The 13495-nt window shown below is 45.7% G+C and overlaps 1 protein-coding gene across 7 annotated transcripts in view; it reads right to left on the reverse strand.

Moving 5' to 3' along the window:
* The window catches only part of ndrg4 (NDRG family member 4), a 34914-nt gene that overhangs the window by 10142 nt on the left and 11277 nt on the right, over positions 1–13495 (reverse strand). For 5 of the 7 annotated variants that reach the window (XM_023841659.2, XM_023841657.2, XM_023841658.2 and 2 more), the window contains 8 exons: positions 13037–13075; positions 8867–8972; positions 4038–4158; positions 3883–3945; positions 3502–3562; positions 3312–3398; positions 796–852; positions 531–634 (listed from right to left, as the gene is read on the reverse strand). In XM_023841659.2, the coding sequence (XP_023697427.1) occupies positions 531–634; positions 796–852; positions 3312–3398; positions 3502–3562; positions 3883–3945; positions 4038–4158; positions 8867–8972; positions 13037–13075 (638 nt within the window). Of the gene's footprint in view, positions 1–530; positions 635–795; positions 853–3311; positions 3399–3501; positions 3563–3882; positions 3946–4037; positions 4159–8866; positions 8973–10162; positions 10298–13036; positions 13076–13495 lie in introns of those variants that run through there. The other 2 variants (XM_023841662.2, XM_023841661.2) reach the window with 1 other exon arrangement.

Consider the following 13495-nt stretch of genomic DNA (forward strand, 5'->3'; position numbering starts at 1 on the left):
GTATTATTAACCTGTATATACAGCCTGACTGTAAGTGACTGTATTACCTGCTGCATTACTAACCAGTAGGTACAGCCTGACTGTATGTGACTGTATTACCCTCTCTATTACTAACCCATATGTACAGCCTGACAATATGTTACTATATTACCCGTTGTATTACTAACCTGTATGTACAGCCTATGTGACTGTATTACCGGCTGTATGATTAATCTGTATGTACAGCGTGACAATATGTGGCTGTATTACCTATTATAGTATTAATCTGTATGTACAGCCTGACTGTATATGACTGTATTACCCTTTCTATTACTAACCTGTATGTACAGCCTAGGTGACTGTATTACCAGCTGTATGATTAATCTGTATGTACAGCGTGACAGTACAGTATGTGGCTGTATTACCTATTATAGTATTAATCTGTATGTACAGCCTGACTGTATATGACTGTATTACCCTTTCTATTACTAACCTGTATGCACAGTTTGACTATATATGTGTTATACAGTGCACTGCGCAGACTGTACTACCTGTTGTACATGTTCCAGAAGAGCTGCAGGTTGAACTGGTTGATGGTGTTGTTGATCTGCTGCCGGTAACACTGCACCAGCTCTGTGTTGTTCATCAGCTCCTCCTTTGGGCAGAAAGAGGCAGAGGATGAGCTCTCAGAAAGAGGCAGAGGATGAGCTCTCAGCAGAGGCAGAGGATGAGCTCTCAGAAAGAGGCAGAGGATGAGCTCTCAGCAGATCCCTGGGAATCCAGCAGGCGTGCTGCAGTGCTCTATGGAGGCCTCACCTGGCTGAAGAGGTGTGACATGATGGTGTCAGGCAGAGCGCTGGTCAGTCCAGACAGCTGAGCGGGAGACAGATACACACGACTGTGTCAGCAGAAAATAAGGAGGAATTCAAAGCCCACTGCAACAGAGTAGCTCAATTAGTGCTGTGTTTTATGCCCCTTTCAGAACACATTTAATCCAATAAAGTCATTGTAAAGTTTCATTGTAAATACGACATACTATTTACATCCATATTCTAAACACTTCTCCATTACAGGACCACAGGAGTCTGGAGTCTATCCCAGTAAGCATAAGGCACAAGGCAGGGGTACAATACGGCATGACACTCCATCACAAAGCACATCCACACAGAGAATGAACTATCTGTGTGAGACCTTCACCACCAGGGGAAAAGGAACACACACAGCAAGCAGGCATGGGACTCAAACCACTAACCCTGCAGGTGAGGTACGACCCACTGAGCCACCATGCGGCCCTACTACAGTATATTCATTATCATCCATATTTACTATTATTCTTCCTGTCGGTGTTGTTTTCTTGTTATTACATCGGTTAAAAACTTTTACTTTCTTTTTGTCACATGAATCAAAATAGGTGTTTTTGTGCTGAATTCACATATCTAATCAGACTTTCCCTGTCATGCAAGGATTTTGAGTGACACAATTAAACTTTACGCTACATTTACATTTACAGTATATGTGGAAGATGGAAGTGACTCATCTAAAAGGTGGAAATGTATGATTTTCTGCTGCACTTGGCCTCACGAACATCCCTCTTAAGGGTCCAGCAGACGACAGCAAGCATACTGGGACTCCACTTGCCATGATATCATTTGTCCATATCAGAGAGGGAGCAGAGTCCTGCCTCAGTATGTCCAAATGTGTTACAGCTGTAAACTCTGGCAAAATATACTTAAGGCACTTTCTATTTGTTCACAAATAGAAATAAATTCATTTTTCAAATGAATCTTTAATTTACTCATATATTCTTAATGAGGATTTATATATTATCAATATAGAGTAAAAATGACATCACTCAAAAACTATGGGTGATAGCAAAATTGTGAGTGCATTTCTGAAATCTGAAAGTCTAGAAAACGTGATTGGCAAGTCTCTCATTGGCTTCCACAAAATGTCAAAAAACAGGGCACAATTTCTCACGCAATCCGAGCAGGACCTTTCATTAGAGGGTATCATGAATTCAAAGATTTAATATGTACTAAAGGAAACGCATCAAAAGCGGGCCGAACCAGAAAAGACGGCTGGCAAAAAGTGTCCCACAAATTAAATGTGTAAGTAGTTTTTAGTTATTGTATTTAACACTTGAATGTAGTATTACGTTTCCAGTGTTTCATTATTATTTTATTGTCACAATTACAGATCAAGTACAAGCACAATGATGCAGGACATGGAAACAAGTTAAAGTGAAGTAAGTGAAGTACAAACACGACATTTCATTCATATATGTGTGTGTGTGTGTGTGTACAGTATGTTAATTTTATGTATATGAAATGTAGGAAATCTTTAATATTTATAAAACATTCCTTTTGAAGCTAATAAGAAGAAGGCTTTGGAGATTCTGGGTAATGAGAATATTAGTGTGATTTTTTAATTCTTTATACAGTAGAACTGTAATTTGATTGCGTATACATTACCTGCAATGGCATAAAATGCCTCTTTAATTGCCTGCACTCGCAGGTGTCCGAGAAAAACAATTGCGAATTGCCTGGCAAACTGCACTCTTTGACATATTTTCCGAGTGCCGCTTGCAAAATATCTCAAGGCAATGCACATTGTCTGTGTGGCTGTGACAGCCTGACTTTGCCTAGTTGGACTTCTACTATACGGAGCTAATAAATCTTTAAGATACAATATTCCATCTCGGCTGAAGCGGTATCTTTCGAAAAAAATATCATCCAGCAACAATAAATGATCTTGCCGATCGCGCAGAACCCTCTCAATTTGAAATTCCCTTCTTATTAGTTGTGCACTGATTGCAATTGGTCGCTCTTCCATGAATAGCTAGGCCATGACTGAACGGATTTCCATGCACGGACACTGATTAAGTGTGTGAGCTAATCTTTGTTTACGTAGAACAAACCTGCTCCAAGCAGGTTTGAGGATTTGGATGTGCTGCTATGACAACACATCCAGCAAGAGTTTAGAAAAACTGACAGATCCAGTATCCTGCCAAATTGTGAACAATTACATCTGGTTAAACGAGTAATTCACGTATGAAAAATACCCCCAAAATCTTTGTTGAGCAGTGTTATTGTTGTTATTTGAGGACAGCCATTTTGTGTCAATCCTGAAACAAAATGGCTACCATCATAGCATCTGTATGATATCTGTGAACAAATGTGACTCTGCTGGTTTTCATCTGCTGAGGGAACAGAGGATACATGTGGTAAAAGCTGGCCTACAGTATGTACGTGAGGTGCTGTCAAGGCAACGGCAACTGGCCTGTAGCCAGTACAGATCGCATGCCGCCTGCATGTTTGTGATTCTGCACACACCTTGGTCGCTGCCCAGTCAATCCAGCCCTTGCCATTGGGATCGATGTTCAGCAGAACCAGACCCTCCACAAGGTCTGGAAAAATCAGCTGGGGTAGAAGGGGGGGGGGGAGGTTAGAGAGTTGAAAAATATGAAAATAACAAAGGAATAAAAAGTGATTTATGAAGCGAAAATGTTCCATCTCTCCTTACAGCAAACTTGGCCAGGATGTAGGCACCAGCCCCAACTCCAATTCCCACAATGCTCTTGAATCTGAAAACAGAGATTGTGATGTGCAGTAAATACAGAAATAGAGTGGTAAATACTAAAACTGTAATACAGTGTTTTCCAATCTGGACCCCAGGGACCCTGACAGTCCATGTTTTTGCTCCCTCCCATCTCCCTACCCCACAGTCCATATTTTTGCTCCCTCATAGTTCCCGGTAGAGGGAACAAAAACACGGACAGGCTGTGGGCCCCTGAAGACCAGGTTGTAAAACACTGCCATAATAATTAAGCATACCTGCATGCAGTGTGTCTAAGTGACCAAATTAAGCATGTGACTCCACAAAGGGCTGCCATCATGAACTTACCCAAAGTGTTGCACCACACTGGTCAGCATGCTTGCCAGCTGGTCCATAGTGGGGTATTGGTACCTTTAAATGAGATCCACATATATCCTAATCAATCCCAGAGCAAACAGACAATTCAGGAATGGAAAGAAAGTTCATTCTGAGCAAGAACTGACCCCTGGGGTAACTGGGATGCGCCGATCTGCTGGCCGGGAGCATCGACGTGGCACACCACAAAGTGCTTGGTGATCTCCTGCATGTCCTCATTTTGGAGGAAGGTGTTGAAACACAGCTTGTCTGTGGAGGGAGACAGCGCGCTAGTGTCATAGGACCAGTCTGAGGGAACTCCATGAGACACAGGGATTGTAATCAATCCCAAAACAAGACATGGGGATTCCACCAATGGGGGATCTGGGAGACTAAGATGGGAAACAGTCTGGAGTTCCTCAAAGCCAGACAGTAAGCAAGCTGAGCTCATCTCTAGGACCTCAGGCTAAGAGAAGTCTGTGCTCTGCCTTCTCAAATGCTTCACCCAATGTAATTAAACGTAAAATTAATTTGAGTGAAACTTTGGAATAGATGCAAAGAAATGTATAATTGTTTGTGTTGTATGATTTCTAAACTTAAATCTGCCTAAATTTATATGTTGCGCTTATCTGACTTTTGATTTGAAAAACTGCATTGAATGCGCTGAAAAATCCACTTTCTGGCCACTAAAGTAGATAAGGTTACGCATCAGGTAGTTACAGCAAAATAATTAAAAGAAAATATTCAAAAGTAAAATTTTGATTTTTTTTTTGGCAAAAAAACAAAACCACTGGAATTCAAGCAGAGTACAAATACACCAAAAACACGAGGGAGCAAGCAGAGACAGCGAGGTTAGGAGCAGCATTTGTGGATGCTAATGCTAATGAGAACAAGCAGAGAGTGGAGAGGAGCAGCATTTGTGGATGCTAATGCTAATGAGAACAAGCAGAGACAGTGAGGAGAGGAGCAGCATTTGTGGATGCTAATGCTAATGAGAACAAGCAGAGACAGTGAGGAGAGGAGCAGCATTTGTGGATGCTAATGCTAATGAGAACAAGCAGAGACAGTGAGGAGAGGAGCAGCATTTGTGGATGCTAATGCTAATGAGAACAAGCAGAGACAGTGAGGAGAGGAGCAGCATTTGTGGATGCTAATGCTAATGAGAACAAGCAGAGACAGTGAGGAGAGGAGCAGCATTTGTGGATGCTAATGCTAATGAGAATAAGCAGAGACAGTGAGGAGAGGAGCAGCATTTGTGGATGCTAATGCTAATGAGAAGGAACACAAAAAAGGGATCAAGAAAAATGCAACAAAGGTGAGAGGTCTGATGTAAGTAACAAGTGTTGATCAAAACCATTGCATTGTTACATGTTTAAGTAATTAATAGCACATTATCACTGCTAAAGTGTATTTGGGTGTATTAGCATGCTTGTGAATGAAGTTGTCCCACCGGTGAGATTCAAATCGTTTCCGTACCAGGAGCTTTGGGTGGACCGATCAATCCGCGCTGCTGTGAACGCCCGGACCACTGCTTATAACGCTGCTCTTATTAGCGGTGATATGAGCGCATATAAAGCGGCTTCCTATGGCGTCAGGCGAGTGGTGAGGGAAGCTAAGGGCCGGTTCCGACAGCGAACAGAATCGCACTTCCACCAGGGTGACAAACGTCGTATGTGGCACGGACTGCGCACGATCACGGACTACAAAGCCAAAGACACCGCGATGATCGTCGGCGACTCTGCATTCGCCAACGAGCTGAACGCATTCTACGCCCGGTTCGAGGTTAGCCAGGCCGCTAACGCTAGCTGCAGGGTGACTGAGGATGGTGATGTCATCAACATCGCAGAGCACGACGTTCGCGCGGCGCTGAGGAGGGTGAACACCAGGAAAGCGGCGGGTCCAGACGGCATCTCCGGGCGCCTGCTGCGCTGCTGTGCTGACCAATTGTCAGGTGTGTTCACCTCCATGTTCAATGAGTCCCTGGAGAAGTCCGTGGTCCCGATGTGCTTCAAAAGATCCACTATTGTCCCAGTGCCCAAAACCAACAAACCCTCATGCCTGAACGACTACCGGCCTGTTGCACTGACATTAGTGGTTATGAAGGCGTTCGAGGGCCTGTTGATAAACATCATCTCCTCCTCCATCCCCAGCTACATAGATCCGCTCCAGTTCACCTACCGCCCTAACAGATCCACAGAGGATGCCATCTCCCACGTCCTGCACACCACTCTCAGCCACGTGCATAAGAAGCAGGGTAACTATGTGAGATTGCTGTTCATTGACTACAGCTCAGCATTCAACACAATGGTGCCTCATAGACTGTTCACAAAGCTGAAGGATCTAGGACTCAACAAACGCTTGTGTGCCTGGGTGTTGGACTTCCTCACGAACAGATCTCAGACAGTGAGGGTGGGCAGGTGCTTCTCCAGCAGCATCACAATCAACACGGGTGCTCCACAGGGGTGTGTTCCTTCTTCACTGTTGTACTCCCTCTACACTTCTGACTGTGTGGCCACGCATGACTCCAACACCATCGTTAAGTTTGCTGACGACAATTGAGGTAGTTTGGGGTTTCCCCTGCTGTCCTTAAGGCTTTCTACTCTGGCGCTGTTGAGAGCGTCCTCACACAGAGTGCAGGACCGGAAAGCCCTCCAGAAAGTGATCCGGGCAGCTGAACGCTGCTGCAGGTTAGCTCTCCCCTCCATGCTGGACATTTACATCAGGAGATGTACTGTAAGACCAGGGCAGCTAGGATTATCAAGGACTCGTCCTGCATTCAGGCAGAAGGTTCCGTGTCATTATGGCCAAGATGGAGAGACTCGGGAGGAGTTTCTATCCTCAGGCGATTCGTCTCCTCAATCGAGACAGGCCACTCTCCCAGTCACAGTGTTATGGTTACCAGTTCACCTTACACTGCTGTGTTGACACTGCACTTTAAACTAACCATAAGCATTTTTTTGCACAGTATTTCATTTCATCCTGTAAAATTGTATATACTGTAAATTCAAAGGTTTTCTTTTTTCTGTTTTGCACTCTCTATAATTTATTTACAGTATATTTTACAATTTATTTTCTAGTTTTCTTTATTTGCACAAAGTATGAGCGGTTCAGGATACATACCACTGCATGTTGTACCTGTATAACTATGCATGTGACAAATAATGAATCTTGAATCTTGACATCATCATGGTCTTTATGAGCTCTGGCATCTCAGAGTTTACACATGAAGTACTAAACACAGCCACAGCTTAAGCTGATGTTCAAGCATGCTAACACTGATATCAATCTCATTATAAAGTGTAATATCCCTGTTTGCGGGAAGAATGCAAATTTCAATAGTGTCAAAAACGTACGCTAACATTTACTGTAGGTAAGAGTGAGGTCTTATAAGTGCATATTATTATATTCCCCACTACCTTCAAGAATGCCAAGATGCCACATTTAGGTGTATATATGCTGCCAGATGTTTTCCTCAAGGCACTAATATGCACAATAATACATTTTGAGAGGATGTGATGAACTTCACAGGTAAAAGTCTGGTGGCAGCCCAAGCTCTCTCTGCCCGGAGCAGTCTGCACTCCTCCTCGCTCTCTCTGCCCGGAGCAGTCTGCACTCCTCCTCGCTCTCTCTGCCCGGAGCAGTCTGCACTCCTCCTCCTCGCTCTCCTTCCCCAGTGAGTCAGCATGCACACGTGCTGATTCGCACGTCTGCTGCCGGGGGTGAGGCACAGACCACAACAAATCGACTGCAGTATATCCAGGCTCCTCCCCCCACTGTGCTGCACCATGCGGATGTTTTCCTGACCCATATTTAATGTCTCCACTGCCCCCCCCCCCTCCTCTGCGGCTGAGGCACGAGGAACTGATGCAGGTGAAAAATGGGTATTAGGAAATTAGGTAAGGAAGTGGGGGGCAGAAGCAGTGATTAAAATGGCAAGATTGAGGGCGGTATGAGAAGCAGAGAGATGGAGGTGAAGGAGAGAGGGCCTATCTCAACATCCAAACATTATATACACCGTATTTCAACCTCACTCATCAGGAATTAGCTCACTGCTGAAAAGAATCACTGACAGAGAGCATTCTGTCCCCAGCACAGACACGCGCCTCTGTGAAAGACAAAGAAAAAATCCAATTTCGACATCAATGACCTTAATCCCCGGGGTGTGATGGCACTTTAACCGGATGGGCACAGTGGGCATGTGATTCGGGCCCAAGAGCAAACCCTCCCCACTCCCTCTGCTATGCCCTACTTTCAGCGTTCTGCGATGCGCTGGTGACCCACAATTCCTCCTGAGTGGGGGTGGTAAACAGCTACAAGCAGGGCTCTGTGGGACGCAGCCCTGGTAAACAGGGGGGGGGTGGGGGGAGGCTGTGAGAATTCGAGGGCGAAGGTGTGACAGTTAACAAACTGGTATCCATCAGCACCAGGCTGGGGCTGGGAGCGGCTTGATAACAAAAGCGGGGCTATTTTTAGCTGGCACCCTGAAAGAGAGCAAGCTGCCCACTGCAGTGTTGCAGTGTGCCACTCCTGCATCCCCGAGTCCCAAAGGCGCAGCTGGAGGGACAGCTGAGAGGGGGCCCAGAGCCACAGGCACTGTACGCAGTGTGGAGAAGCAAGAGGTACACACAGACTGACACAGCTAACACATGCATGCACACACACACACACACACACACATTTGTAATTATATCTTTGTGGGGACTCTCTACTCGTTTCTATGGTCAAAACCATAATCCCAACAATGACAACCTTAATCCCTACCCAGCCCTAACCTTAGTCATGCCTACACATCCATTCCTACACATACACACACACACACACACACACACACACATACAAACACACAGACACACACACACACAGGATTTAAAGATGATGTGCTGGGACCAAACCTTATCATGTGTCATCAAGCAAAGCAAAGCAAAGCAGTTCATAGCCAAGGGCCTTGGGGCTGAGCAGGGAGCAGCGGCTGACTTACGGTTGAGGCCCACGTCGTGGTAGGTCAGGATGGCAGGCCGGTTGCCCTTGGCTGCCCCGCGGATGACCACGTGCAGCATGCCGAAGGGCGTCTCGATGTCATGCTCCTGTCATACACACGCAGATATGGAGAGAGAGCGTCATGACACACACAGCTGTGCTCTTGCCAAAGCAATCACATCCACTGGATGATGATGATGATGGTGATGCATGATGATTAGTCTTCTTCATCATCATTATTATTATTATTATTATTAATAATAATAATTACAATAACATTTATTATTTATTGTAATTGAAACATAATAATTTGTGAACCATGAGAACCGTAAGCACTAGCCTCACAAAGTAAGCACACTAACATCACACAGGTTCTCCTCAGCACCCCCCGGTCAGCTGGGTCCCGGGCCCCAGGGTCTCTGTGCCCACAGATAGGACTGAATCCTGGAGGCCGTCATATGGCATCACAAGCTTACAGTTGTATAGAGGCAGGGCAGCGTTTCTGTGCGGGATCCTCTTAAAGACACAGCGCCTGCGGGACGGCCTGATGCCTCCTCACCGAGAGAGCACTGCACACGCACGGCCAGGCTCAGCCTCACTGCGATCAATCCTGCAGCACACAGTAATCCAGCAGCCAGCGGGGCCCTGCACCTTAGTGGCTGCTCATGAGAAGCAAGCGTCCCCGAATCCATGTGTGTTGGCCGGGCTCGGAGCGTCAGCCCCAGGACAGGCCCTCAGACTGCGCGTGTCACTCCACTGGTCCCGCAAGCTGCCATCCAGCAGCACAGCTGCAGTGATACCTCCCGTTACGCACGTGGAGGTCATGCTAATCACTTACCATCGCTACGCAGCCTGGAGAAAGCAGCTGCATTTTAACACAAATACTAACAGTAGGACCCCCCGCCCCCCCCCCAGGGGGAGATAGAGTGGCAGTCAGACGGCCTGAAGAATGGGGGGGTACGCTTACACAGGATGGGCTCAGTCACACAGAGGTCACCATGAATTCATCAGGGTCGAAGGTTAGCGTATCTCAGGCACAAGCATATCAACATTCAGCTACCAGCATTCTCATAATTCATGTGGAGCTCATATCAGCGCACACACACACACACACACACACACAAATAAAAATGTGAAATTTTCTACAGTACATACAATCACTGAACACACACAGTATCACGTGAAATACATTATAACACTTGCAATCAATGCAAACACACAATAAATCATGGGAAATAAACTGTCGTACATAAAGTCACTGCACACACACAGTAAACCGTGATATGCTATAACTCACCCCATCCCAGCACTCAGGCATGGCTGCTCAGGGTGAGGAAGGACACGGCGAAGGGGAGGACAGTGCAAGAAGGCAGGGCGTCCGGAAAGGCAGTGCACACTGATGTGTCTCTTTGTTTGGTTCAGCATTTCAGCTCCCTGCCCCCGCACCTTATAAACCCACAGCAAGGAGCACGCTGCTCTCTCATTGGCCACCCAAGCTAACTCCTCGCATCCGATTGGCCAGCAGGCCATCAAACAGCATATTCCGGAGCTGTTTTTTATCCTCATCTCTGCTCAACTAATCATCTGCAGAAGCCTTTCTGCCCCGCTTTCACACCCAGTGGTCTCTCATTCTCACGTGCCCTGCGTTTCACTAGATCAGGCACAGACAGACCTGGGTCTCCCACATACATCAGCACATGCAAACCCATACGTGCACCATTAACAAAGCCTGCATCTGCATCGCAAACTGAGTGCCTTTCTTTGTACTTGCAGCCCAGCTGGGTGGGGAGGGTGGATTCAGACTTATAACCAGTGCTTGATTGTACAGGAGTTCAGTTGAAGCATTCCTACTGCAGGTCTTTAACTGCAATCTGCCATCTGCAAAGCAGAAGTATTTCTTCTGCAAACTGGTGTCTGTGCAGCTAAGACATTTGTCCTCCAGGCTGTTTGTATAGCTGAAGCAGGTTTACTGCAGTCTAGTGTCTGCACAGATGAACCATTTTTACTGTAGCCAAATGCATTTTTGTGCAGCTGTAGTAGAAGACCTGTGTCCTTCATCATCTAATATATCCGACTCCCTGGAGCACATCGTCTCCCAAATCCCTCCCCATCTCTCTCACCTCCCCATCTCGCTCACCTCCCCATCTCGCTCACCTCCCCATATCCCTCCCCTCCCTATCTCGCTCACCTCCCCATATCCCTCCCCTCCCCATCTCTCTCACCTCCCCATATCCCTCCCCTCCCCATCTCTCTTACCTCCCGTCATTCTGTGTGATTTCATCTCTATCCACCTTTTCAATCTAACAAACATTAGCTCATCTCAGCTGACTCAGTGACAAGTCTGTCCACCTGCCCACCCCCTTTCTGCAGTAAAAGCCAGGTTAACCGTCTCTCTGCTTATTCATGACTTCCAGTCTCCATTAAACACACGTCTCAGTAAATCCTCCCCATTTTAGTGGAAGAGTAAGATTATTTATGGATCTCCACAGATGTATAAAAACAGAAGATGCCAGTAGTTCCCTCAGTGCTGTTATTTTCACATCCTGACATCACAACGTGTGCTATGACCTCTTTTCTTACAGAGCTCCACCATTCCTGTCAATCTTCCATTAAGCCCCACCTCCAAACACAGTATCTCCAATACCTTGCTTAGACACTCCCGCAATTCTCTGATTAATCTATTTAACACGAGAGGACATCTTTCAGGCCCTGTCAGTATTTGTGTCATTGACAGCGGATATAACACAGCAGTACAGGTGGCCATTATCTCCAGTGTACTGTGACCCTGCACATTCCCACATTAGGCAATGAATGTGCTCTGCACATCATCTCTCGTGAAAACTGCACTAAGCTACACCAGAAACAAAAAGCCAAAGCCAGATTCCCTGCTGCAGCATAAGACCAGCATCCTTCTCAACCTCTATGCCAAATGAATTAGAACAGTAACTGAGACATTTGGAGGCCATCTGTGTTTCTGCTCTTTTCACAATTAATTTAAATCCCTACAACAGACACCAGGAAAGCCTTCCATCAATAAAACACACTGATAGGCTGCAGCAGCCCTATTGCAGGTGTGGGAAAGGCTGTTCCCCCAATGAATCAAGAGCAGACGGAGTAGGTCAATGTGAGGAGGGACGAACAGCAGAGACACTATGATCATCATGCTAAAGACACCGTACTTAAACATTGAAAGTGACCTTTATTTACAAAATCTTAATAAGGATGTCATTTAGAGAGAAAAACAAGCACTAATCTTTACCCAATGACTTTTCACAGATGACCATACAAGTTGAGTTTAATAAATAACTGTAATACATCTTCAAGCTTTCATTTTTATTTACAAATGAACAAAGAAACTATGTGAAAGTGTATTCACAACCCATCCAAATTTAGGGCCGGAAATATAGCAACAAATAATCATGAAGTCCTTAAAGAAAAAGGCAAATTAGTTTTAAATAAAAGCTTTAAACAAGGAAAACCTTATTCAGCATCAATGGAACATGAAAGCCAAATGCAGATCAAGCCAAACAAAAATACGCTGGAAAAGCCTACAGAGAGAGGACAGGTTACACTGATGCTGGGAGTAGAAAGGCAGTAAAAATCACCTGAATGTGGGTGTGTCCTTAACCAGCCAATGGCATGCCAGCCCACATTAAGCATACACCAGTGTACCTTACAGCATGTCATCCATCATTTTCAGCACCGTATCTGTGAGTGTCAATGTCATGTCTGTTTTCTAATAGGTGTGTGTGTGTGTGTGTGTGTATCTTTCATTCGGCACAAAGGGCGAAGCCATTTTTATTAACAAGGACGATGGCCTTTACAAACAATGCAGAACACATAGAGGCTACATTTTAAGGCTACATTTTAAGGTATGTTGGTTAAAGTCACAAATTCTTTTCACGTTCTTTTGGCAATATAATTAGCTATAGATCCAACATTCCTTCTGGGTCACTGCTTTCTCAAACACACCTCCAGTCCTAGCTGATATATTCTCCATGATCAGCGAGAAGGACAAGTCAACAACAAAGCTGCAGTAGCTTAAATTCGCCACCAGAGGGCACATTCCACCAATGTATAAGTCTGCTGTCAAAAGCACACCATGCATCACCATCATCATCTTACACAAGCTGCAAGATAAACAGAAGCAGAAGGAAAGAGACTCCAGTACCTTCCAGTCTCCTGTGCAGGTGAAGGTTTCACAGTTCTCCTGTGGAGAGCACAGACACAAAAATGGTTACTCACAGGAATGGGTGCAGACAGAGAGGCTGCCCAGGAGTCCTCTGGGTGGTAATTAAGACGCTGCCGCTCTGGTCCAGCTGGGTAATGATAGGGATGGGGGGGAGGCCCGGAGCAGTGAGGATGGGAAGCAGTTGGACGCGTTCATAAGAGCATGGATGTGCATAGATGTGCATAGATGTGCATGGATGTGAAAACGCAGGCACATGGGTGAGTGCTGAAGGGAGCGGTGAGGTTAAAGGGCTGGTCAGCACAACATAAAGCAGCGAAGTGTTAGGAGAATGAAGAACAAGCTGAGGAGTGGTGGAGAGGGTCATGGGAAGAGATGCGTGCAGAAGCAGGTTAATTCATGCAGACGCGGAGTGAGAAACACCGTGTTAGAGGGCATCAG

This window comes from Paramormyrops kingsleyae, chromosome 13, assembly GCF_048594095.1.
Source record: "Paramormyrops kingsleyae isolate MSU_618 chromosome 13, PKINGS_0.4, whole genome shotgun sequence".
NCBI classification, from domain to species: Eukaryota; Metazoa; Chordata; class Actinopteri; order Osteoglossiformes; family Mormyridae; genus Paramormyrops; species Paramormyrops kingsleyae.